Source organism: Rhinolophus sinicus, linkage group LG15 (genome assembly GCF_036562045.2).
Source record: "Rhinolophus sinicus isolate RSC01 linkage group LG15, ASM3656204v1, whole genome shotgun sequence".
Classification (NCBI taxonomy): Eukaryota; Metazoa; Chordata; class Mammalia; order Chiroptera; family Rhinolophidae; genus Rhinolophus; species Rhinolophus sinicus.
This window is the reverse complement of record NC_133764.1, coordinates 28,057,563-28,085,504: the sequence shown is the minus strand read 5'-3', so window position 1 is coordinate 28,085,504 and position 27,942 is coordinate 28,057,563. Positions and strand designations below refer to the sequence as shown.

Sequence of the window (27,942 nt, the reverse complement as noted above, 5' to 3'; positions counted from 1 at the left end):
GGAGCTCAGCAGCAGCTCAGCTCAAGGTGCCGTGTTCAATCTTAGTTGCAGGGGGCACAGCCCACCATCCCTTGCGGGACTTGAGGAATTGAACTGGCAACCTTGTGGTTGAGAGCCCACTGGCCCATGTGGGAATCGAACTGGCAGCCTTTGGAGTTAGGAGCATGGAGCTCTAACCGCATGAGCCACCGGGCAGGCCCCACATTTTAAGAAAGGAAAAAAGTTGTATTAAAATTGTAATACTCAATATACACCGATACAAAGATTAATACAAAGTTATGTGTGTAGATTTTTTTTGGCACCCCCCATTATCAATATAAGACAGTCAAAGACAAGTCAAAGATCAATTAAATAGCCACTTAAATGTCTTCCTAATTTTATTTTTTCAGTTACTATTTTAATGTAACTGTAATTTATACACATTTACCTTTATATTTGGAGTGTAGAGATTTCGCAAAGATGCCAATGCCATGGAAAGACCTTCTGTACTATAGGAGATCCAGAGACCTTGGAGAATGGAGGATGATACGCCAACTTTTTTACTCAAACCCTGAAAAAGGAATATAGAGACAATTAAATTAGTAGCCAGCTACAAAGTACACGGGTATTAAGTTAGTACCCTCCAGGTGTGGGGTACCAACAAATGAGAGCAGAGTGTCACCTTAAAAATATGGGAACAAAGACTGGGAACAAGCTAAATGAGATGTCTCTATCTCAGCAGTTTCTGGCAACAAATCTACTTAATCCCTCTCTGTTTTGCTGTATCCAGATGTAATTTTCCCCCACACTTTTTCTATTAGCCTTCTTGAACCAATCTCTTACATTCAAGTTAGTAAAATACACCCTGAGACAGATAATGCAATGTTGTCATCGATCTCCATCTCATCTCCCTCCTGGGCATTTGGGAAAGCTGTATTTCCCAGCCTCCTTTACAGTTATGTGGGCCATGTGACTGAATCCTGGCTAATAAAACATGGGCAGAAGTCGTACGCCCTGCCCAGGCTGGGCCCCACGCCTCCTGCGTGTTTCCCACACTTCCTACGGTTCTTCCTCACTGCAGGCAGAGGATCCATGGAGCCCTCTGAGACTCACCACTACATGGACCAAGCTGCCCAGTGAGCTGTACTGGGTCGTAAGCGAGCGACAAAGGCATTGAGAGTCTGCAAGTTTGTTCCAGTAGCTAGCACGCTTCACCCTGACTGATACACCCTACAATGATCATGGCAGGAAAACAACAACATACGTTTGACTGCCATTCAGCAACCACTTCTCTCTCCTAGGACTGGCTTAGGTCCTACGGCGTGTACTAATGTTTGCCCCTTTCATGTGGGCTTCTTCAAAAGGAAGTTTAAATAATTTAAATAATTTTTTTTAAATTTTCTGTTGTTAGGGCAAGACTCTGGCAATCATCTTACTGTTCTGCCAATATCTGGGTCAAGTGAATTAAAGCAGGAACTTTCAAGGGCAGGGAGATATTAACAATGAAATTGGAGACCTAGTAAGTGGATCTGGGAGGTATTCTTTTTTAAAAACTTAAGCTACTTCTGCTTGCTTTGTTCCTTGAAATGCACAAAGGATAAGGTTGTTCTATTTATGTCCAAATCAGCAATGTTGTATTAAGCGTTTCTGAAAGATGCACGAACTCGTACTTCTCTGCTCAGGGCCTACAAGTCTGGATTTAGTTTTCTTGGATGTAAATCATCTCTTTCTTCTGTGTGATACCCAGGACAGTTTCAGTCATTCAGAATACCAACAAATTTTTAAATGAGAAGGGCAAAGAGATTTAGAGAAAAGCTGATGTTCCCAGAATGCTGGGGCGTAATTTCTGCTCAAGGGAAGTTGGATGGACTTCCACTTCTGATAATGGTGGATCTAGATAATTTGGACACACATTCCTGCTAAGGACAACTAGGAAAAGCTGTATAAAATTAAAAAAAGAAAAAAACATCCTCTTATGAGAACATGGGAGGACTAACAAGTTGGAGAATAATTACTGGGCCAAGATCTAGATAGAATGAAGCACCAGAGAGCAGTTTGCAGCTGCTTTTCACTGGGTGTTCCTGCCAATCCTTCAGAGTTATCTAGGAGTACTTTTGACAGCTTTGGAATTTTCGGGGCAGTGAAACTATTGTGTATGCTACTGTAATGGTAGACATTGGATATTATGTGTTTGGTAAAGTCCACAGAACTGTACAACACGACAGTGAATCCTAATGCAAACTATGGACTTCAGCTAATAATATATTAATACACGTTCATCAATTACAACAAATGCCCCACATCAGTGCAAGATGTTAGTAACAGAGGAAAATGTGGGGGAGAGTGAGTACACGGGAACGATCTGTATTTTATACTCAGTTTTCTGTAAAATGGCTCTAAGAAGTAAGATTTATTAATTAACCTCTGGGAGTAAGGCTGAGAAATATATGCATGTGTTTAAAGCTCCTGAGGATAATCTAATGTACAGTAGTCTCCCTTACCCATGGTTTCACTTTCTGTGGTTTCAGTTACTTGCAATCAACTGCAGTCCAAAAATATTAAATAGAAAATTCCAGAAATAAACAATTCCTAAGTGTTAAATTGCACGCCATTCTGAGTAGCATGATGAAATTCCGCGCTGTCCTGCTCCATCCTGCTGGGTCGTGAATCATCCCTTGTCCAGTGTACCCACACTGTTATACTACCTGCCTGCCAGTCACTTTAGAAGCTGCCTTGGTTATCGGATTGGCTGTTCAGTGCTTGTGCTCAGGTGACCCTTATTTTACTTAATAATGGCCCCAAAGCACAACAGTAGTGATGCTGGCAATTCAACTACATCAAAGAGAAGCCATAAAGTGCTTTCTTTACGAGAAAAGGTGAAGGCTCTTTTTTTAAAAAATGTATTATTATTATTTAATTTTTCAATTGGGGAATATTGGGGAACAGTGTGTTTCTCCAGGACTCATCAGCTCCAAGTCATTGTCCTTCAATCTAGTTGTGGAGGGTGCAGCTCAGGTCCAAGTCCAGCCGCCATTTTTAATCTTTAGTTGCAGTGGGCACAGCCCACCATCCCATGAGGGAATTGAACCGGCAACCTTGTTGTTGAGAGCTCACGCTCTAACCAACTGAGCCATCCGGCCGCCCCTCCCGAAGCTCAGCGGCAGCTCGTTGTCTTCAATCTAGTTGTGGAGGGCGCAGCTCACTGGCCCATGTAGGAATGGAACTGGCAACCCTGTTGTTCAGAGCTCGTGCTCTAACCAACTGAGCCATCTGGCCGCCCCAAAAGGTGAAAGTTCTTGACTTAATAAGGAAAAGAAAATTGAATGCTGAGGTTGTTAAGATATACAGTAAGGACGAATCTTCTATCTGAGAAATTGTGAAGGAAAAAGAAACCGTGCCAATTTTGCTTTTGTACCTCCACTACAAAAGTTATGGCCACAGTGTGTGATAAACGCTTAGTTAAGATAGAAAAGGTATTAAATTTGTGGGTGGAAGACATGAACAGAAAACATGTTCCAACTCACAGCAATATGTTGTGCCAGAAAGCACTGAGCCTGCATGAAGACTTCAGCAAAGGATCCCCTGAAAGGAGCGACACCAGCCATTTACTGCAAGTAAGGGATGGTTACACAGATTCAGGAAGAGGTTTGGATTGAAAAATATAAAAACTACTGGAGAGGCTACATCCATCTGCTGATGAAGAAGCTGCTTCCACATCTCGGGCAGCGTGGAAGGGCTCGGTACAACCCGTGGTTTCAGGGATCCACTAGGGGTCTTGGAAGGTATCCCCTGTGGATAAGGGGGGACCACTATATAGCCAAAGTCAAAAGCCACTGATCTAGATCTACAGCTAAATCTCAGCTATCCATAGTATTATATATAGAGTATGATACTGTGTATGCCAAGTTTAAAAAAACATGAAATAATTTTGTATATTGTTTATGAATATATATTTATATTGGAAAAGTACAAATTATTGATGAGAAGAACACATGCTAACTTAAGGGCAGAAAATATCTGCGAAGGGAGAGAAATGGGGTAAGAGGGAAAAAAGGGGGCTTCTATTGCATTTGCTACATTTTTGTTTCTTAAAAATAAAGATTTGAACAGCGAACCTGGAAAAATCTTAACTCTTGTTAAAAATGATAGATAGCATTTGTTTACTCAATGATCTATGCTTCCCTATGTTCTAAAAATTTCATAATAACACCAAAAAAAAGAGGAACAGGGACATCTCTTCTTCCCGAGAAAAGAAAAAGGGACGAAAGAGTTGATGATGACATACATTGATTCACTGGTGAGAAGAGGAGGGCAGTTAAAGGAAGCCAAACTTCATGGCTTTATTTTTTCAGTGACTCATAAGTCAAGCTGTTTGTTGAGTTAATTAACTTGGTTAAGAACTAGAGGAAAAAGAAATGGGGAAGGGAGCTGAGTAAGAACAGACCTTGGTAAATGAACTTCAAAAAAATGGTCCAGTAAATGGACCACAAAGCAGCACTGAGAGTCCCAGTGAGGTTGGAGTAAATACACAGGAAATAAGTCTGAAACATAGAGACGGACACTAGGATTGGGAGTATTAGTTTTTCTTGTACCAAGGATTTGCTCTACTGATTTCTACTACTGGGTGGGGTGTGGCAGGAAAGAGTTTCAGTTTAAACTCAGCTCTGCAAAAGTGACAGGCAGAGCTCATTACCAGGCAGGATATAGCCAAAAAACCCATATAATTAAATTCTAAGATGATGGATTCTTAAAGAGAACTTTAGGTTCAGATAACTAGAAAAGTTTCTTTTCGGTATCTATAACTATAGCTCAGGCAAGAAGAAATCTCTTTTTGTCAGAGATAAATGGTAATAGAGTCCCTTTCTTAAATATTTGTTAGCATCTAAATTTATAACACTGTTCCCAGCTGGTAGTACGTTTGCTCAGTATTTTTGAATACGTCATAAAAAAAGGGAAAGCATGAAGCAACAGAGTCATCTTCTCTTAGGGATCTTAGCTATGGCTCAGGTATCTTAAGATCATGGCAAACACTAACCTTGGGGTTATTCAATGAGTTTCTTTAAGGCAAATTATTGACAAATATATCTTCGGTGATCCACTTGTAGGTATCCAAGTATCTCACACAGATTATTACTCTTCTTATCTGACCATCCACATGGCTGTATTTGGTTATAAGGAAAGGATCCTGGTAAACAAAGGGAATGGCGCCTTTCATTGTAGGGAAGGGGTTGGCAAACTATGGCCCAACACCAAATCCAGCTTTCGACCAGTTTTCATAAATCTCGTCTGATGAGAATTCAACCATGCTCATTCATTTCTGTATTGTCTCTGGGTGCCTTTGAGCGGCAATGGCAGAGTTAAGTGGTGTCGACAGAGGCTATATGGACTGCAAAGCTCTATTTGCTGATCACTGCTACAGACGATGCTGAGTAACCTCTGAAGTGAAAGGATGATATTACCACCTAAAATTTATGTTTGTTATTAAGTCTTTTTAATCAGGAAAGAGATTTTTACTCTTAATTTTGATCCTCAAAGCTATCCTGGATATATGCCTAGTATTTTGCATTTTATAATGTACATAATATATCTTGTATCTGTGATCCTTAAAACAATCGTGCGAGTTAGATATTGTTACCATTTTACAGATGAGAAAACTGAGACTGCTTAAGGTAAGTGGCAGAGTCTGTACTTGAACCCATGCTTTTTGATTGCTGTCAAAGGATCTTCTACTCTCCAGATGCCTATTTATAGCACTTTTCCCCTCAGGCTAATAGTTCTGTTCTGATAAGAAATGTTATAGATTGACCAATCAAAGGAACATTTTAAAGGGCAGCATTTAGGGAGCTAATTGTAAGAGCACTCCGGAAATCCTTCCAGGGACTAGACCCAACCCAGTGAAACACCCTGCATTACAAACTAGATTGAAATTTCTCTGGCCACAATTCACAAACATCCTCCTTTCTTTTCATAGACTAGAAAAGATCTAAATGGCAATTAGAGGATTACAAAAGAATTATAAGTGCTCAAGATTATTGGTCACTAAGGAAATACAAATTAAAACCACAATGAGAAACTACCTCATACCCACTAAAATGGCTAAAATAAGGCAGACAATGTCTGACACGTATTGGCAAGGTTTTGAAAAAAATTGGAACCCTCAGACATTGCTGGTGAAATTGTGAAATGGTAAAGCCACTTTGAAAAACAGACTGGCAATTCCTCAAAATGTTAAACATAGTTACTATATGTCTATCAATTCCACTCCTAGATATATATCCAAGAGAACTGAGACATGTTACACAAAAACTTGAACAGTAATACTGTAAATGTATGAAATGCCACTGAGATATTAACTTAAAATGGCTAATTTTATTTTCTTTAATTTAAAAGGGGAAAATTTTTGCGCTGGCCCGGTGGCTCAGGCAGTTGGAGCTCTGTGCTCCTAACTCTGAAGGCTGCCGGTTCGATTCCCACATGGGCCGGTGGGCTCTCAACCACAAGGCTGCGGGTTCAACTCCTCGCATCCTGCAAGGGATGGTGAGCTGCACCCCCTGCAACTAAGACTGAAAGGACAACAACTTGAAGCAGAACAGCACCCTCCACAACTGAAATTGAAAGGACAACAACTTGACTTGAAACAAGTCAAGACAACTATCAACAGGGAGCTCTCTGCATTTAAACGACCCTGAAAGCACTGCATCAGGAAAACTACAGTCCAAGTCTACATTCTTCAGCTCACAGTCACGTCATCGCCATATGCTGTACCCCTGAGTATTTATGTTCTGAATCACACAGGGAGCCACTCTTATCTCAGGCAACTGTGTTGTCTGTAGCAACATAAGATAAAACTGTGTCAATGACAGGAGTGTACGGTTTAAATGTAGGTCTCCACGTATCGAATAAAGTCACACTGGGTCAAACAAAACTTCGCATCATTTGTCTGTTAATGCGGTGTTTATTTTATGGTGCAGAAAAGACAGGCATAAACTTTGCATCTGATCCTAGGCATACGGTGATGCTAAGCTTAAGTGTTTAAAGTGGTGATGCTCAAAAGTTAAGTTCCTTTCCTATCTAACAGAAGGGTAATGATCTCAGAAGGTACATAAGTAGCAGATGGTTTTTGGTCCACTTGAAATTGGAATCAGACACCTTGCCTGTTATTTTAGTCCCACTCTGCTCCCACTGAATAAGGTCACTGGGTAAGGTCATGTTTTGGTACAGTGATTTGTTAGATAAGATAATTACAAGTCAAATAAAGGACCTGTCACTGCCTTTCACTGGTGTCCATCTGATGAACAGGCTGCTCTGGCTGTGTGCTTATATACTGGGAAGAATTTGCTAGGCGCTTGGAGTTGACCTTAATGCCATCTTTCTCTCTGAAGAGAACTGTTTTATCTTTAAAAGTATCTCCTGGGGGAAGTCCAACCCAGAGCACTGCTTAAAATACCTGAATTTCTCAATCCTGAGGCAGGAAAAGCAGTCTAAAAAAGATTGTAGGGATTGAAAGGAACAGACTGTTGGCAAACTGTATGCTAGAAAAATCAGAAGAACATACTTCCTCAATCTTTGTGCTTTACCCCACATGCTATCAACATGATAAATTCCTTGAGATTAGGGGCTGTATCTTTTTTGTTTTTGTATCCCTAATAATCCCTAGGACAATGCTTCAGTAAGTGCTGAAGAAACAAACGCATGCATACGTGCCTAAACAGTGAATGTGTGCCTTCCTCTCAGTCCTCCAGTCCAGCCTTGTGAATGTTGAGAGAGGGGAGCTGATGCTATAGTTCTTAAAAGTTTTGAAACTACTGGGAGAAAAACTGGGATTATAATTTGAAGAGAGAATGGGGGAAGTAGCTCAAAGAAGGTTATTGTTGGTTCCAGATAGTATGAAAATCACAGCACCACAAATATTAAAATCTTCACTAAAACAACTGTTTCCCCCAAAATAAGACCTAGCCGGACCATCAGCTCTAATGGGTCTTTTGGAGCAAAAATTAATATAAGACCCGGTCTTATTTTTAATATAAGACCCGGTCTTATATAATATAAGACCGGGTCTTATATAAGACTGGATCTTATATTAATTTTTGCTCCAAAAGACGCATTAGAGCTTATGGTCTGGCTCGGTCTTATTTTTGGGGAAACACAGAATTACAAGAAGCTGAAAGAGTAACTGTTCTCAGTGATGTTTTCAGATATTGTGAAAACCTGCAACTAACTGCTACAATATGACTGTCTATAAGAGATTGTAGGTCATATAGGGAATATACATGTATACATGTATATGCCTCTCATCTAAATGATTATACACGTACATTTCCTGGAAAGCCTAACAATCTGCTAAACTGGGAGATGACAAATGTGGTTTTCTTTCCAAAGGCCTACGGAGGAACAGGCCATATATTTTAGGAGATGGACCAACTTTGCAACAAAACAATTTCAGAAAGCAAGGACCACACTGGAATAACAGTAGCTTCATAAACACAGTGCTAAGGAAACCCTGCTGGAGATAGAAAGAAAAAAGCCTCCAACTTCTCTAATTACCTTAAAAATGTGCGCTTTGAGGATGTGATGTCCCAGTTCAATAGTCTGCTGTCGGTTTAGTTTTCCCTCTTGGCGGGAAAACCAGAAGGCAAGTAATGTGTGACCACTCCTGCAAAGAAAAAGAGATTCATTTTAGAAATTTTAATGCCCCAGTTCTGCTTTGGGTGGGGCACTGTTCAGGTCTAGCTGTAACTTTCTCATTCAACCAGTCTCTTAGGGAAGGACACCTGCTACTGAGCAAGTAATGGGTATTAAAAGGTTCTTAGCTTTTACCAGTCCTTTACCCAAATCACATGTGTGAATACCACAAAATGTCATTTCTACGCAGTTGGCTTATGCCCATCCCACACACAGATGGTATTAAAAGATTTTCATTTTTATTTTCTGTCCCTGTTAACTCATTTCACCCGTGCTTTAAATGTCAGTGTTCCTTAGGGTCTCACTTTTGGTCCTAGTCTGTCCTCTGGATTAGCTCATCATCCTCAGGGCTTTCATCACCACCTATTTCCTATGTCTTTTTCTCTAGTTAGACTTCTCAGCCTTAAATATACATCTATTGGATTTCTCCACCTGGAGGTTCCATAATACCTTAACTTCAACATGTCCCAGCTGGATTAACCACCTCTTCCCCAAGTGAAGTCTTCTCTGATCAGTCGCTACCCTTTTGCTCCAGTGGAGAAAAGGGAGCACTTTCTCTTTGGTATGACCACTCTAGATGTAGAGGCCTCTAGTACACTACCTACCACACTGCCACATGCGCTCTCCTCTACTAGACTGTAGGTTTCCTGATGGCATCCATTCCCCGCTATCTCCTTGCTAACAGATCCCCAATCTGTTATGAAAGAGGAAACCTCTGCCTCTGCCCATGATGCCCAGAACTACTGGGGCCTTCTTGTAATCATGTGGTCAGTTGGCTTAAGACAAAGCCAGCAGAAGGACTAAGCTAAGAGAATTGTAGAAAAACAGAGTCTGAGCCGTGACTGTACAGCATTAGAAGCTGTCCTAATTTTAGATCGCTGGTTATATGATGTAATGCATTTCTTTATTACTCAATCCATTTGAGTTGGAATTTTGTTTCTTCCAGCTCAAAGCATACTAATAATACACTACTTTAAGTGTGATGTATGCATATATACCATGGTGCCAAAAAAATGTATACAAGTGGACACTTTGGTCAGCGTTGCTCAAGCAGTAGTTCACCATAATCAGAAGTGTCTGGATGCTGATGGTAACCACTTTGAGCACATCTTGTAATTGCAGAAGTCAAACGTAACTTGTATTCATCTTCTGTTATCAATATATATTGAGCATTACAATTTTAATACAGTATTCTTTTTTTAAAATGTGTATACATTTTTTTGCACTCTCTGTATGTATGTGTGCGCACACGCGTGTGTGTATGCAAGTTATGTGTGTATATCAAGGGTTGTATGTATTTCTGTTTACATTTATGACAGAAATTCTGAGTTATTTATATTCTCCAGAGTGCCTAACACAGTGTATTGCATATAAAAATTCTCAATAAAGTTCTTTGGAAGCAAGAGAAAACTGGGAATTAAAGAAAGGACACCGAGTCCCCTTTGGTGGGCACCTTATCACCATGTTGGCTCTAGCCTGTGGGAACTGTCCCTTGACTCCCCACCAGGTTAGTGGTCGGCAGAGTTCTCTATGCCTCTGGTCACACCACTCTTCTATTCTTTTCATTTGGAGCGTCTTAGAAGAGGGAAATGAAACCATTATCTCAGTTTCAAACCTAATAAATTAATCCAACAGAAGAAAAAAGTAGCAAGTGAATTTTGTTGGTGCCAATTCCCTGAAAGGAGGCCCAAATGTCTACCGGACAATTTTCTCTCAGACTTAACACTGGATACTCTGCCAGGTTTAACATTTGAACATACCTCACAGCGAAGCCTGAAAAACAAACGCATTTTTTATTTCTTCTTTTAAAAAAATTTTTAAGCTTCAGTAAAGACCCTGGAGAATAGGAGATGGAGGGGCGTCCATCTTATAGGAATCATCTCAGAGATTTCATTCCAACCAATAAGACTTTAAAATGAAATTCTACCATGTTCTACACCTGAGCTTCACAGAATTTCCGAATTCTAGTGGATACTATGCCACCTTATTTGATTGGATAAGATTAACCATAATGGAAAGGAAGCTATTTAATTGAGAGGATTCTCAGACAAGTGTAGCCTGCGTGGAACCATCACTATCATCTGAAGGAACGAGTCTAGAGTTTCACACTCACAAAACCTGGAAATTGCTACTATACTTTCATTTATCCCTTGAAAGCCCAGTTTAGTTGGTAGGCGATTTTAATAGAGTAAAGGTAAGTTAGAAGATAATGAGAAGCATTTACAAAGTGCCCTATCTCAAGTTCTCAAAATCCTATCCAGTTATTACTGTAGTCTCCCTGGTGTAAGAATTATTACTTTACGTGACTCATCCGTGGCCGTGCGTAGTGACTAGAAGTTCTGAATACTGGCCTCTGATTCACTACCTTGCTTCAGGCCATTAGTGAGAAGCCATGCCTACTACGGAAAAAAAGCTCATGTCTGACAAAGAAATGAATTTTCAGTGTGACACAGAATTGGCTTTGCCCCAGTGCTTTCATTTTACTACCATAACTAAGAAATCCTGGTAAGAGGTCTGCATTTCTCTCGTATACATTTCAGCGAGCTATAGAAAATAGTGCTTGCTTTTGTTGTTGTTGACAGGCACTCAGGAGTAACAGCAAACAACACAGGCCAAGGAAAAGATGAGGGTGACAACGGTCGTTCATTTCTTTTTGGGTACAAGCAAATTACATTGTTAATAAAAAAATGATTTCAGTTCATTAGACTCAAAGCTTGCGGTGTTCAGGACACAAAGGGTAACAGCAATTTATATTATATGCTGGCACTTCCATTTGTACCTTACTATTATGGTAAAATATGCTGCCACTGGCTAACCTATAGTCTGAACGTTTATTTCTATTTTTCTTATCATTTTCTCACTCCTGAACTCACCTCCTTTTGACTCCTAGTCTCACTATTCTCTTAGGTCACCAGTAGTTGATGGTTTTCCTTTAGCCTTTGATCTTGTTTCTTTTATTTTCTCTTTCCAGCATTAGGTCCTGTTGACTAGTTACCTTGAAACTGTCTCTCCTCCTGACATTTGTGACGCCATCCTGGGACACTTTTCCTCCAGTTTCCTTCAGTGATGTAACTGCTTTGCTTTATCCCCCATTTGTTTTTCTCTCTTAGGTAGCTCTCACCTAGTCTCCTGGCTTCAACTCTCACTTCAATGTGAATGGCTCCCACAGTGACATCTCTACCACTGAGGTTTCTGTTTGCCTATCAAACTGCCTGCTGGATCCCTCTACCTTCATATGACCTGTCAAATGACACCGCTTGAAGTTGAAGCTTTCCTTAAAACCAAATCCCCTTAAGACTTTTTTATTTTTAAAAATATTGCCAGGTACTCAGGCATAAAACCTAGCAGTTTTCTCCTCCCCTTTTCACTCTCTTCTGTACAATGGCAAGGGCCTCATTCTCTCCACTGCCTGCTCCCTGGCCTATGCCAATAATCTACATTGTAGAAGCCTGATCACAATCTGCTCAAAATCCCTCAGTGGCTTTATATATATTTCCTCCTATACGTAATCTAAACTCCTTAGCATGGTATCAAAGGCTCTCTATAATTTGTCCTTTGTCCATTTGTCTGTCTTGACCACCTTACCTTGTACTTCTAATTCCAGGCAGAGTAAAATATTTCAGAGTTTCAAACACACTTTCCCTCTGCCTGGAATTCTCCTCCCTGTTTAGTTCATCAGGCAAACGATTTCTCATTCTTCCAGTCTCAGTTCACACCATCTCCTCTGAAGCCTTCCTTCCCTGGTCCTCCCCGACAGTCAGGGGTACTTTCCCTTAGGTTCTTGTTGTACCTGGTACACATCTCCATTACGGCACCTACTGCAGCCCTCTGCGTGTCAGTCTTTCCGCTAGATTGTGTGGAGCACAGAAGCCAGGCTTTTTTCACATACATACTCTTAGGTAATAGGAGTACTTATTTGCAGAATGAATGAATAAATAGTAATACCTTACATTTGTACACAACCTTGTGGTTTCTGAAATACTTTAACACTTGCTTAGATTCTCACAAACATGTGTACTATAGGCACAGGAGCAAATATTACTAATACGGTGGAAGACTGAGATGCAGCCAGATTTAAGGACAGATTCCCAGCTCACATGCCTAGGATGTAAAAGGGATGAAATGGGAACCCAGGGTCTTCTGAAACCTAGTTCCATTACCATGCTGACAAAATTAGCAACTTGGTTTTCATTTCTGAGCAAATTGGTGTGAAAAAGTCAATCAGTGAAGAACAATATATTCATTTGTGTAATATAAACTCTGCATTCTTAACATAGCTAACATGAGCAACTGTTAATTTTGTCATTTTTTGATTGGCATTTTGGGGAGAGTATAGTTAAGAAACAGAGCCCTAGTCATGTGTGTGTGTGACATGATTTTAGGCATGACTGAACAAAATTATGTTTTCTCTCTATAAAGATGATAGTAAACAAAATCAACTTTAATGTGGGTTCATATGTAATTATAAAGCCCAATGGGGGGGCAGTGGTGAGGGCAGAAGAATTATTTCCACATAGTTTATACAATGAGATCACTTTGTGATTCACAGTTACCCTGCAGACCTACGTTCAAATCTTAGTTCTGTCACTTGTCAGCCTCACAACCTTGGATAACCTATTTCACCTTTCTGTGAAGCAGGGATGATAATTCCTCTCTCTCAGAACTGCGGTGAGAATTAAGTGAAATGTGCTTTATATTTCTTTTATATCCACAGCAAACAGCACAGTGCTTTGTTAAAGGCATGAACAGCAGCCGGAAATGGCCTTAAACCTACTGGGAGATGACTGTGTGCTCACATAGAACTTGAATCTTTAACGTGTGCAAAGTGAAACGTGACACTCCACCCTTAACCCCAAATCCTTACCCCTCCTCACCTGAACTCCACCACCTTTACAGCCAAAACAGAAACCCAAGAATCAGAGAAAAATTATCGGGTCTGGGTGCCATTCACTGTTAGTCAGTGAGGGAAAACTTGGTAGTGTAACTTGAGGCAGCGTGGGGATAAGGGCAGAGCTAACCAGTCCCTAAGAAATAAGGTAAAAGGTAAACTGACAGGAGGAATACAAATTCCTCATGTAGAACAGAGGTTTTCAGGAGGATATTAGGACTTATATACAAGGTATATTTGATTTTAGATATTTCAGGAGAGAATCATTCCCGGGTCAGAGTTGAAGACCCTTCCCCCAGCACTGCTTCCTCTCCCGTATCCTGGATATATATGCTCTGACAAAAGGCAGAGGAGGTAGTATCCAGAATAGATCCTATCTCCACCCTCATTTGCAGGCATCAGTGGCCCCTCCCTAGGGATTATTGGAGACAAGTGGCACTCACATTGGACAACTCTGAATTACAAGGCAGTCAGGAGCTACCCTTACATGGTGACCCTGTTTCCCTATAGCTCAAGAGCTGACAGCTATGAAGTCTCTTAAAGAAAAAGAAAAACAAAACCCTTTCTAAGGCAAGAATCACCCTCCCTTTCCAGTTTGGAACTTGAGTGACAGTTTTACACAAAACATACATATAATGGCACCACGTTTGTTTTTCTCATAGATTTTCACTTAGCATCCCAGGGAGATAGCTAGTCTTAGTTTCTATTTGTAGCACTGAAACATGCTAATAAATGGACTCAAATATTTCCAGCATGGATGTTTTCTCCATTGTTCTAGTCAGTCACTAATGTGTAGTCACAAGATTGCATTAGCTCTTGCAATGACAAACTCCGTATACAACACTTTAGTGTTTCCAAGAAACACTGAGGTGTTTTGCTATTCCTCTGTGTGGTGCTTGGATGTCATAAAGTGATATAGTTAACAACCGGCTGGCAAGGAATTGCTTGCTTACAAGCTAAAGCCTATCTTATCTTATAATTTGGGCTGAAATAATGTGTGTTGCTATAGAATGACTTTGTATTACAGAAGTAAACGTGGGGAATTATTTAGAGAGACCTAGTGAGGTTAGAATTATGAGGCACAGATAGATAGCTGCCTCCAAAAGGTTTGTGCTCCTTTCCACAGACAAGAGCTGTTGTTGGGAAGTGGCTCCTTTGCCAGGGACCTTGCATTCACATTCAAGTGGGGTCATGTGACTGAGTCAATGGAATACAGACAGAAATTATATTCATCATTTCAGACCTGGCCCGGCAACATCTCCTTTGACTTCCATGACCTTTCTTTCATTTCACCTTCTAACTAATATGACCCTTGTAAATTATTATTTGGTTCATCATTTTTTCCCTAGAATTTAAATATAACTATTCTGTTTCGTTTCCCTAAACTTCCTTACACTCTAACTTGGGTGATCTTGTTTAGTCCCATGGCTTCTACAGTCAGTTATTTGTTGGTAACTCCTCAATCTGTAACTCCATGCCGAAGCTTTCTTTTCTTATTTTCCAAAGTCACATGTCTAAATATACTTGTTCACCTTCTCTCAGAGGCAATTCATTATAAACCTCTCCAAAACAGGCCTCCCCTTCCTCCCGCCTCTGGCGGTGCTAGAACTCCGCCTTCACTCAGGATAAGCTCTGTTGGTCATTGGCTTCACTATCCACCATCACTCAAGATAAGTGTTGAAGTAATTTCTGATCCCTTCAGCCTTATCTCCCGCACATAAAAAAAGACTAAGTGCTTTTGAGTATCTCCCAAATGTCTCTCCCACATATACCTTGCTCTCTATTCTCCCATTACAGGTCTTGGCATCTCTCCCCTAGACTCCTGCTATAAACCTCGTAACTACCATCCCTACCAACAGTCTCTCCTTTTTTCAACCCATCTTCCACACACCACTTGCCACAGCTGTTTTTCACGTCATCACAGTTATCTGACCATTGTCTCCTCCTCCTCATAAAGTTACAGAGACTCCCTATTATCTACAGAGTAAACTGTAAAGTCTTAGACATGGCATTCAAGCGACACTTCCTGCCGTTCTTTCTGACCATGTGTTTTATTCTCTAACCACAGCTTCTCACAATTCCCCAAAGGTGCTTCCTATCTTCACACTTGCTTTTGCTCCGGCCATTACTTATTTGGTGCCCGCCTGCAGAGCTCTCCCACTCCAGTGCTGCTTAACAGAGGCAACTCATCCTTTTAGGCTGAACTTGAACGCCATCTCTTCTGCGAAGTCTTTTTCCGTGTCTAGGTTCCCATGGTCCTTTGTACTATGGCACTGTTGTTGGTCGCTATGTGTCTGACTGCCCTCTAGAGGGTGAAGACGTTACTGCTGGGGGTGTCTTATTCACCGAAGCTTCTCTAGTGTGCAGCAGAGTGGTGCAGAGTAGAAGTTTAATAAATGCTTCACGGATGAAGAAATGCTAAGCAGATGGGTTCCAGGAAGAGCAACACCAGGACTTCCAGACCATTTTCCAATTCACTGCCCAGTTCAGCCTTGAATTTGCAAGCATCTCTGATGCCACTGCTCAACTGTAAAATGAGCGTGGCTCTGACTCAAATATTGAGAATAGATTGACAATTCTCATCTTTTCACCTCTCATCTGAAAAATCCTGCCTGCAGTTAAACTTTGGTGATTGCTGCCTCACAGTCTGCTTGTTGCCATCAATTCTCAGCAAATGACACCCACACATCTTTGCAAAAATTCTTTCCTTCCTCTTCAGCTTATCAGTCAGTAACTGCTCTGGCATGTTCTTCTCATAGTTTTCTCATGGAATCTGAATACAAACTATATTTGTAGTCAGCTTGTCTCACATATTCAATGTGGAAATGGAGGAGCCTGATGAAGGTAAACCCGAGCAGTAGACTCTGAGTGAAGTATGCCCAAGATCTACCTTGGTAGAAATGGATCGAACAGCATTATTTATTCTTAAAACAGACTCTGGAGAGATTTGCTGCTTTCTCCCACCTTGCCTCACAGTCTCCTACTGCTCTTCTGTTCTTGTAATGCATGCCTGGCCCTAGGAAAATGGACATCTCTCCTCTGACAATGAAGTCTTTAGACAGTTGGCAGGGCTTCATGAGGCAGAAGAGCTATGACTCCATTGAACTGTCACAGTCTGAAACACCAACAGTAGGCATAGGAAGATTTATCACTTGTCTCTTCCTTTTCCATGTCCCGTAGCTCTTTGTTTATACCACTGGTACAGCGCTCTGCCTTGAATTATAGCTAGTTATAAATGTGTCTGTTAAAGCCACTAAGCTGTAAGTCTTGGTAGATGGATCTAGCTTACTCATTTCTGTATGCCCTGCAGTGCTTAACACAGAGCCTTGAATATATTACGTAATAAATGTTCACTGAATGCTGGCTGAAATGCGTATCTTCACTTACTCCTGACATGTGGTAACAGAGTGAACAACACATTGTGAGAGGAGTTTCTCAAATATTTTCGGTTGCAAGCTTAAAATGAATACCACATCTCATTCCTTTGTTCACTAATTCATTATTTTTTAAAAAAATATTTACTGAGTGCTTATTGGGTGCTAGGCATTCTATGAATCATTAGGAAGACCAAGGTGAGCAAGACAGAAAATGTTCCTGTCCCCACTGAGCTCACTCCCATTCTACAGGGGAAAGTAAAGAAGAAAGGAGTATTTACCTGTAATGAATTAATAAGTGACTGTGGTAAGTGTTAGAAAGTAAAAAGGCTGCTAAAGAACACCAGGAGAAACTTACTTAGATAAGGTGACAAGTGGAGTCTCTCTGAGGAGGTGGTATTTAAGCGGAAATCTGAAGAAGTGAGAGATTTTGCCATGTGACGAGTGAGGCAAAGTGAGGTCGAGACGGAGGGAACTGTTAAGTGCAAAGGCCTAGAGGTGGGAAGGAGCTTAGCAAGTTCTAGGAACTGGCAGATAACCAGTTATGACCAGGAAATGGTGTCTGAGAGTGAGAATCAATTAGCTCAATTTAGAGAGGCAGGCAGAAGCTATCTTTGTAATACAGAGCTTGGCATTGATTTTATTCTAACCCCAACAAGAAACCGTTTGAAGGATTTCAGGAGGTTACATGGTCTGATTTGTGTTTTTAAAAATCACTTTGGCTGCTGGCAAGAATGGATGAAAGGGTAGACCAGTTAGGAGGCTGAAGCAGCCCATGTGTGAGCCTAGGGTATGTAAGCAGAGATGGAAGTAAGTGGTGGATACTTACAAGTAAAATTTGGGTGGTAGAACCAACTAAATAGGCTACAGTGAATACATGTCTCACAGTGGTGGGTTCTTATGACTGAGAGAATAGGAGACTCTTAGTGCTAATTTTACCAAATGTGGAGACCTATCTGCTTTTGAAAGTCTCTAGAGACAGCTGAGTAAGTTGCTCTACTCACAAAAAAGAAAATGTGCTGTCACATCCCACTAAGCTGGCAATAATTCCTGGTTGCTGTGCTATTCATCTTCGTTTGACAAGCTAGGAAAGTCTGTGGGATTCCCACCTTTTCATTCAGCCAGTGTTGTTGGTTCAGAGACTCATTAATAGGACAAATTAGCCACTACTTCCTATGCAACGTTCAGTACGGTAGTTACCCCTTATCCGTGGTTTTCGCTTTTAATGATTTTAGTTACCTGTGGACAACTGCTCCAAAAATATTAAATGGAAAATTCCAGAAATAAACAATTCATACGTTTTAAATTGCATGCTGTTCTGAGTAGTGTGATGAAATTTCACGCTGTCCCGCTCCATCCCGCCCAGCACGTGAATCATCCCTTTGTCCAGTGTCTCCACACTGTACATACTACCCGTTTGTTAGTCACTTAGTAGCAGTCTCGGTTATCAGATTGGTTATTGAGAGAGGTGGGGGGGAAGAGAGAGAGAGAGAGAGAGAGAATCTCCAGTGCGCACATTCACATATTTTTTACTATAGAATATTGCTATAATTGTTCTATTTTATTATTAGCTATTGTTAATCTCTTACTGTGCCTATTTTATAAGTTAACTTCATCATAGGTATGTATGTATAGGAAAAAACATGCTATACATAGGGTTGGGTATTATTCACAGTGTCAAGCGTCTACTGAGGGTCTTAAACATGTCACACGTGGATAAGGGGGGACTACTATCTGCTCAACCATCTATTCTACTTCTCCCCATTTTCAGATTTTTAGGTGAAGTTATTTTAACTAGCATTTGCTACACCAGGCATACTCACCTTAAAAAAAAGACATATATACAAGTATTTATGTATGTATGTACACACACACACACACAAACTTTTAAAACATATAAGCAACACTTTCTCAGCAAAATCAAACAATATAGGAGAGTGCAAGTCCTGTGTTTTCATTAGTTGACTCTTTTCATGCCTGCCAAGTCATAAAATGATGCTCTCTCTCCATCTTATCATAAGCAGAACTATTTCTCTGTATATTTATTAACTTAGCAAACTTCACATGAGTAGGAATAAGTAGTTCTCTGTTTTAAATATGCTGGAGAAGAATTCTGATTACTAGGTTTTTCAAACTTAATTTTGGATTTGGAAAAGAAAAAAAATGTTATTGCTGTCCATCTTCAAAGGTATGACAGTTTTAAAGATGGGAACAGTTTGCGTATTTGACTAATAGATGTGGGTCCTATGATTTATGCTGGGAGAAAACAAATTTGTAAATTTGGAGGACATTCATGCATTGGCAAACTGGACATAGTCCAAGATATACATTAGCTTTCATATAATTTTTCCCTTGCATTATGTCATAAAACCATGACTACGGTCACTAGAGTAGTATTTCAGATTTGCATCTAAAATTTACTCTTGATGCTAATAGGGAGTTAGAAACTTAGATAATAAGAAAGAAAATACTTATTGGCAAATTAGACAAATCCACAATAATATTACAGATGAACGAACTCTCTCACACCTAAATCATGACATCAGAAGACTGATTTCCCCTGAGTGGTAGAAAAGAATTAGAAGGGAAGCAGACCTAGACCCAGAACAGTGATTAGAAAGTTAATATTTTCAGGCAGGTTAAGATCATCTACTAATAGTCAAGTGCTAGTAAAAGATGTTTGTTACACCTCTTTTCTCTTTGCTTTAATGCTTCCAAACCTCCTAAGGGCTGCTTTCACTCCAGGGGCCCCTTTTTTCTTCCCAGGATCCGTCACTTTGTTGAATTCTTTCCTAAAGCTTCTAGAAAGCAGAACACACCCTCCAATTCAAGGTTTGTTGTGGGAGCCTTCAGTGGCCATCAGAAGCAGTGATCTTGAGTTAGTGCTTTAGCGAGAGTAAGATTAAACATCTTCTGGCCTGGAGGCTCACATTTGGATGAAAAGAAACCAAACAAACAAAATCACCACAACCCTGCAACTGACCATTCTGTGCTGTGGTCACTTCTGACCCTTGTATTCTATAAGAAGCCAGGCGGTACAGGTTCCCAGCACAGTGAGTTTGCCATTATAGGAAGAATGTCCTCTTTTTTTCCTTAAATTGCTTCTTCTCTGACACTCTGCTGTGTGGCATGGATTTTGGAGCATCAGGTGTCCAATATGCAATTCACTGACTAACACAGCCAAAATAATTAGCAAAAATCTAAATAGACTATTTATTATAATAAATCAACTCTGGTCACAAAGAATCAAGTAAGTACTCAACTATCCTCATAGGTATAAGCAGGATGTGTGTAGCCTTTTACCTTTTTTACCCACCATGAAATTTGCTTCTCTTAGTTTGAGGAAGTCAGGACAACCCCAAGTAGTCTTCCAAATCACAACCTCAGGTTTTATCAGCTCATTAAATAAAGTTCACAACAAGCTTTATGTGTTTTATTCAGAAAGTTAAAAATAAGGCAGCTGAGTATTCTAATCTCTATATCAAATTCTTACATATATATTCCCGCATGTACATAAATATGTTGATCTGCAAGCTGTTTCTAGGGGAGGGGAGGGTTAAGACCATGAAAATAGATATTGAGGAAAGGACACAGAAAAAAAGAGTGGGGATTCATTCAGGGATAGCCGAAGCTATGGAGAAATATTAAGCAGCACCACTAGGCTGGGGGCCCCCAAATGTCGACTCTGTCAGAGGCAAATTTCAACTATCAAATTCATTAAAAGGTTGGATGACAAAGGCTGGTGACTTCTCTCAAACGCCTTACTTAAAATGCACAAGTTGCTTCAAATGGGTTTTCTACTTCCCTCTTATTAGCATAACAGAGATTAGTTTATTAGATTAGTGAGTTAATCTATATTTCAGTGACCAAGGGAATAAAATATAGGCCAGATTAATTTCAGAGTATGATAGAGTATGACAGTGATAAATAGTGGGAAACAGAAAGCAGAATAAGGTGGTGAGGTCTCAGGTTTGTGCTTCAAGGGGCACACTTTTATCTAGAGTGCAAATCCAAAATCTTTGATGTGATAAAAAATTTTTGAGTGATACTTTGCTTACAGTTTGATAAACACACATATACACATGCACGCACACGTGCACACGCACACATATACAACTACCCCCCTCTGTTACTAAGCCAAGAAAAGACATCTATAACTCATCTCTTTCTGTGACAGTTATATGTCTCTGCAATATTAGGTCATTCTCTCAGGGGTATGGATTTTCTGCCCTGATTCTGATACAACAGGAAGTCTGATATTTAAAATAAAGAAAACTCTGTCTCAACTGTAGCACTGACCTCTGGCTCTGCTACATATTTCCTCTTTCTAGCACTATCCTCAGGTTACTGAAGTACCTCCCTGGGTATCCTATTTCTGATGAAGATCAACTACTTTTGGCTTCAGTAGAATATCCTCATCTGTGTCTCGTTCCCTAATAAGGTCAAGTTCAGGGTGAACAAGTGAGTGTTGAAAGTCCAAGAAAATGGACTAGAAGAGACACTCTGTTGCTTCTGAAAGATCTCCTTACACAGAGATACGCGTGTCAGCCACTGGCCTACCTAGTATGATCTCAGATGCACTCAGATGCACGGTGGTCTAGTGAGATACATTAGATTCTCTAGAGATAAGCTGGACAGAAAGTGAACAGAGGGAGAAACAACGTACAGAAGTAGAGGCTGAAGGCCACAAAGACAAATTCTGCTTAGAGTTCTGCTAATCAGACTCGCCTGAAATGGAAAGCAATTACAGCCAGTTTCTTTGAAAGGCCAGTTTGGGCTTTGCCAGTAGCATTAAATTCTTAGTGAATTTCCATCTCATTGACCCAGGGGGCCTCAAGCTCTGAGATCAATACTTTAGTAACAAAGCTGGTGCCAGACAGTGCTGGGCAGAAGACTGAATACCAACCGAAATGAAATGTAAGGAAGCTTTTATGATAACTCTTGGTCCAGTATTTTACTCTCTGTCATTAAATGATATATGATGATCCCTCAGCAGCCCTGAGTGTTATTCAATCGCCAGGCAACAGACTGCAGGCATACCTCGTTTTATTGCACCTTGCTTTATTGTGCTCCACAGATGTTGAGTTTTTTATCTACAAATTGAAGGCAAGACCCTCCATCAACAAAAAGATTACAACTCGCTTTATCGTGGAGGTCTGAAACCAACCTGCAATATCTGAGGCAAGCCTGTACACAGCATTTGAGTGAAAAGTGTTTGCTCTTCTTGTCCCAGTGTATCAGCCTGCTGCCAAAATGCTCCTAGTTAAACAATGTTGAGAAGGTAAACCTGTAAAGCCATGATATGGCTGTCTAAATAACACATTTTCTCCTTTGGGAGCTCTGAGGATTTCATCGGTTGCAAGGATACTGTTAATTCAGTGGTAGTCTGGCTGCCCTGGACCTCAGCTCTCAATCTGCTGAGATGTCCCAGGATGAGCGAGCAGAGCAGCCAGCAAAGTTTCACTGGAAACTGATTTCAAAGGGTTTATAGGCAATTCCAGATGGGTCTCTTTTTCTTAACTAAGTGGTTGCAAACTCCATGTGTTAAGCATGAGTAGCAGTACTAGTGCGAGTAATAATAAAATCCTTTTGGGAATACCATACAATTCATAGAAGAGACTCAAACTCAAGTTTTGTTTTCTTAATCTTGTGCCCCCAAATGCTAACAGCATGAGGCTGCTGCTATAGGATTCAGTTAAGGTATACTTGTACAGTGTATTCCTGAAAAGACAGGAGAGGAAAAAGTATTTCCTAAACACTGTACACTCTGTACTATTCTAGGTATTATACTTACTACATGACCTCACTTAATTCTCAACAACTTTAAGAATTACCATCTCTTTTATGTAGATAAGAAAACTATCTCAAAAACATGTAACTTTCCAAAGGTCACAGTTCTTAGAAGAGGTAGGATTTATGTGAGCAGTCTGACTCATAAATTCATGTTCTTTCCATCAGATTGTTTCTTTAAAAGTTTCCCTCTCAGAGAAATACCACGAAATCTATTGCCTGGTGTGATATCTTCACTGGAATCTGGAACTAATTTTCTAATGAATCAGCATGAAGTAGGCTGAGCATCATGCCCACAAGCACAGTTGTCTCTAATAAGGCTGGGTGAGAATATGCCAGGAGAGTAATAAAACCCCAACACAGTCAGAGAGGTCTCTGATGAGTCTCTCTGATGAGTCATGGCGGTGGCGGGTGGGGGGCGGGGCACAGTCAAATTTGGCCTATCTTCCTTTGGAGCCCGAAAAAGCTCTGCATTTGTCAGCTATGTTGTTGGTGTCTTCTTTGTTTTCAGGAAATCAGGAACATCCCTGCTTTTGAAAACACCAACTTTATTAAAGGAATAATTCTTTTACGAAGGCAGTGTGGAGGAATAGAAAGCATACCTTGCTAGGATGCTAGAGATCTAGGTTCTACCCAAGAGAACGGGTAGAGCAGTTTCATATCTAGACTGGTTTGTTGAGCTGAGATTCTTAAGTCAGGGTCAAGCTCATCAGGAAAGAGTGCTGGGGTAAACCAGTGATGTCTGCCATGGCTGCAGGACAGGGGAGTGGTAGTAGATGCCACATATTCACCATCCCTATTCTAGTCCCTCCTCCTTTCTCGCACCTATTAACTGATGACACTGGGCAAGTGATTCAGAATCTTAAGGTCTTTATAGTAAAATGGGGGATGACACCTTATCTAAAGGTAGAGTGACTAGACCAGCTGATCTCTGCAAGTCTTTTCCAGCATTGAGGTTTAAGATTCCCTTTTGCAGTGAAAATCTTAGCAGTGGCTGGGCTTTAATGGGGTTAGTCATTGGTATCTTTAACAATGGTATGGCTTTTAAAAGAGCAATCACTGTTTTAAAATGATTCTGCTCTAAGTTAAAGAGATGAACAGTATAGTAATTCTTTCTTCATATATGAAGAACATTGAGGAAGTCTGTTAAATGGATAGTTAATTATAGCCTGGAATCACCAGTACGATCAGAGAAAATTATTTAGGAAAATACAGGAATGTATGGGAGCATTCTAAATATCTATGCAGCTTTTGAGTCTTAAGGAAATAACACTGTGAGGAAATAAATTAATCTCATTATACCCTTGTCTTGAGAAGAAACAGAGATGACGTTTCCTTTATGTGAAATGTTCAATGAAGAACATTTCTCATGCTCTCAATACCCATGCTTCATGCGATAAATACAAAATAGGCTCACAATTGCTTGTTATAGATCTATGGCTTACCTGGGATCACAGAGAAATTTGGTTTTCTCTCCTTCTTCTCTCCAGATAAGCCATTCTCGAAAAGAAGGATGTACAAACATACGAGTCATGTCTCTGCGCTTGATTAGAAACATGGAGAGGTTCTCCATTCTCTGCTGAAAGTCCTCCCATTCTAGTGTGCCTTCAATGCTGCCAGCATTGATGGCTTGGAAGATATGTTCGTCAGTCAGGGGGTGGAGAGAGGCCACTGCCACATTCAGGAGAGGCATCACCCGGTCAAAGGAGGACTGGGTGGGGAACTTCATATTGCACTGGAGTAAATAAACCTCGGAGAGAGAAACAGGAACTACTTTGTAGCTAGAGCTCTTTAACACTAGATAGCCTTTCTCTATGAGGTCAAATGTGAGTTTCAGGTATAGATAGGACCCTTGACTGAGAGTCTTGAGATGAGAACTGAGTTTGCCAAATGTAGTATTGTCCATTTTGCCATTAAGTGAAATGTTATTCTGGATCTCAGAGCTGCTGTGTATCCGATGCAGGATGTAAGCCTGCAGGTCCTGGTCTATGGCTTCATTCTCTTCTAGTCGATCCAAAAAAATCCTATGGAAAGGCAGCAGCTTGGTAATTTCCTAAAACAGATGGAGAGAGAAAGAGACAGAAAGACCTTCAATTTCCCCTAACTTTTATGATAACTATGGGGTCCAAAAATTTATTCTGAACTTCCAAGTGGCCAGAGGAAAGAAGGAAACATGATCAAATCTTAGTATCCATAGATTCAAACAAATTAGTTGCACAGGAGAAACACAACTTTTTCTAATATTGAGACTTAAGATAATTTTTTTTATGGGTATTCATAAAGGATACCTTAGGAGTGACTTAATGGTTGATATTCTAAATAACACTCCTAAAATAAACAGAAAATGGAGTTCGATAGATTTTTTTTGTTTTAATTTTTCTCAGCGCAAACCATGGCATAACGTCAAAGTACAATTCAGTAAAAAATAAAAATATGGCTTTCTAACCCTAATAAAATGACTGCATTTTAATGTAGGCCTTTTGGAGATGCCTTAGCACAAAGGAATACTTCTAATAGTGGAAAGCTTGGTATCTTGGTGATCTGCTTGGAAATGATATTGGGGAAAGGTGACAGGGCTCCGTGGTGATTCTTATGCTCTGGATTCTATCTTATCTGCTTACAGACTTGGCTCATGTAAATATCCACTCTGTCTCCTGTATCAATTTCTTCTCTACTGGATCACACAGATGACCTCATAATTCCTCCCTCCAGCTACAATCCTATACCTCTGGTCCCATTTTTAGTAAAACTTCACATAAAGTTTTCTCTATGTCCTACTATATCGAATTCCTCCCTTCCCATTTGTTGCAATTAGGCTTCAACCCCATCACTTCACTGAAATGGCTCTTGTCAAGGTTATCAATAAATAATCCTCGCCTTGCCAAATCCAGTCATCAAGTTGCAGTTCTCATCTATCTTCCTCAGCCTCTCAGCAGTGTATGACACAGGTGATCACACCTTTCTCCTTGAGTTACTTTCTTTAGCCTGCTTCATAGCATGTTTCCCTCGTGTTCCTCTGAGCACAATGGCCACTCCTACCCAGGCTCTTTTCCTGGCTCCTCTTTCATTTCCCAGTCCACGCTGGGCTCAGGTCTCCCTTCTTTTCTCTCGTCTAGCTACTCTCCCTCCCTAGAACAGTTTATTTGGTCCCATTGTTCTAAATATCATCAATATGCAGATGATGCCTAACTTTATGTTTCCAGTTTAGTCATCTTCCCTGAGCTCTCATTTTTTATGTTTATTAAACATTTACACTTGGAAGTTTTATAGACAACCTTAATGTGACCAAATCAGAACTACTGAATTTTGCCCCCCTCCGCAAGACCTCCCCATGTCGATAAATGGTATTACCACCGACCCTACCACCAAATTGCAGGAGGTATCTGTGATCTTTCTCCTTTCCTCAAACCAGCATTTACCCCGTTGCTCACCAAAAGATTCACTTTTGAATCTTCTCTCTTGCTCACACCCACATTCAGCCCATCATCAAATACTTGTGATTCTCCTTCAAAATGTTATCCAGTCATGACCACGTAACAGGTCTGCACCATCACCATTCTAGTCTAAGCCACCGTTACCTTTCACCTGTACTTCTGCTTCCATTTTTGATCTCCTACATTTCATCATCTACACAGCAGCCAAAACAATGTTTTAAAAAGGTAAAACAGATCTCATCACTTTACAAGGCTCTTTGGAGAGGTCTTCCCTAACTGCCCTATCTAAAATAACTATCACCCCTTTACCCTATTTTATTTGTCTTCATAGCACTAAAACTACCTACAATTTTAGTATGTTTAATTTTTCACTTATTTATTGTTTGTGTTCCTCACTAGAATGTAAGCTTTATGATTGTTGTATCCTCAGCTCCTAGAAAGTGCTTCACACACCTCAAGTACTTATAAAACGTCTGTGGAAATAATGAATGATCAATATGAGGGTTCATTTGTTTTTATTAGTCTCAGGTGTACAAAGCAACGTAATAGTTAGACATTTAAACCTTTCATAAAGTGATAACCCAGCCCCGCAAGCTACTGCCCCTCTGACATCTTATACAGCTGTTACAGTACTATTGACTATCTTCCCTATGCTGTACTCCACATCCTGTGACTATATATACACCTATATACTTAGAGTTGACATTCAATATTATTCTACTTCAGCTTGAGGTGTATAGCACATTGGTCAGGCATCTACACAGTCTATGATATGATGAGGGTTCATTTTTTAAGGTCTATGAATTCTTTCACTGTCAGAGAAGGATGAAAATAATTTTTAAAACTTCTTGGTTGAAGTGAACGAAGTATCTGGGGAGTTATTTAACGCAGGTCTTAATTTATGCAGACACTGAGATTTGAACTTCGTAGATTAATATATATAGTACTTTCCCTGTTACTTGGTGTAGCTGAAAAATTAAGTCATCTGCTCTACCAAGTCGTACTTAAAATGTCTTTTGAGATTACACATGATGTTATGTAAGAACATAAACGAGGATAACATCTCCTAAGCATACACTTAGTAAAACTTGCCAGAGATCGTGTTCTTGGAAGTTTCTTTTATTCATTCTTCATCTTTAACAATCAAGCTACTGACCAATAATGGTAGATTACATAATTTTTAATTGTAAAGAAGCATTAATGTTGATTCATCCACATTCTTTAACTCAAATTACTTTGAGATTAATTAAAAACATCTGCAAGGTGGTGGCCAGGAGTATAAGTATAGCTTTTAGTCAAAGAAGGCAGTAAAGCTAACTGCTCAATATATAGGAATGCTACTACCGTGTTTTCCCGAAAATAAGATCTAGCTGGACAATCAGCTCTAATGTGTCTTTTGGAGTAAAAATTAATATAAGACCCAGTCTTACTTTACTATAATATAAGACCGGGTCTTTAATATAATATAATATAATATAATATAATATAATATAATATAATATAATATAATATAATATAATACTGGGTCTTATATTAATTTTTGCTCCAAAAGACGCATTAGAGCGAATTGTCCCCTAGGTCTTATTTTCGGGGAAACATGGTAAGTGTCTGGGAGAGGAAAAAGGGAGGGAGCTAAGACTATTTCCTGTACATTAGCAATTGATTGTTATAAGGGGGTTACATCAAAATACAGTAAATCCTCACTTAATGTCATTGATAGGTTTTGAAACTTTAAGCGAAACAATGTATATAACAAAACCAATTTTACCATAGGCTAATTGATATAAACAAGAGT

The 27,942-nt window shown here is 40.0% G+C and overlaps 1 protein-coding gene across 14 annotated transcripts in view; it reads right to left on the bottom strand.

The window, feature by feature from the left end:
* The window catches only part of TANC2 (tetratricopeptide repeat, ankyrin repeat and coiled-coil containing 2), a 341,035-nt gene that overhangs the window by 32,839 nt on the left and 280,254 nt on the right, over window positions 1-27,942 (bottom strand). For all 14 annotated transcript variants that reach the window (XM_074320171.1, XM_074320173.1, XM_074320174.1 and 11 more), the window contains 3 exons: window positions 24,159-24,766; window positions 8,524-8,632; window positions 428-550 (listed from right to left, as the gene is read on the bottom strand). In XM_074320171.1, coding sequence (XP_074176272.1) covers window positions 428-550; window positions 8,524-8,632; window positions 24,159-24,766 — 840 coding nt within the window. The remainder of the gene's footprint in view (window positions 1-427; window positions 551-8,523; window positions 8,633-24,158; window positions 24,767-27,942) is intronic.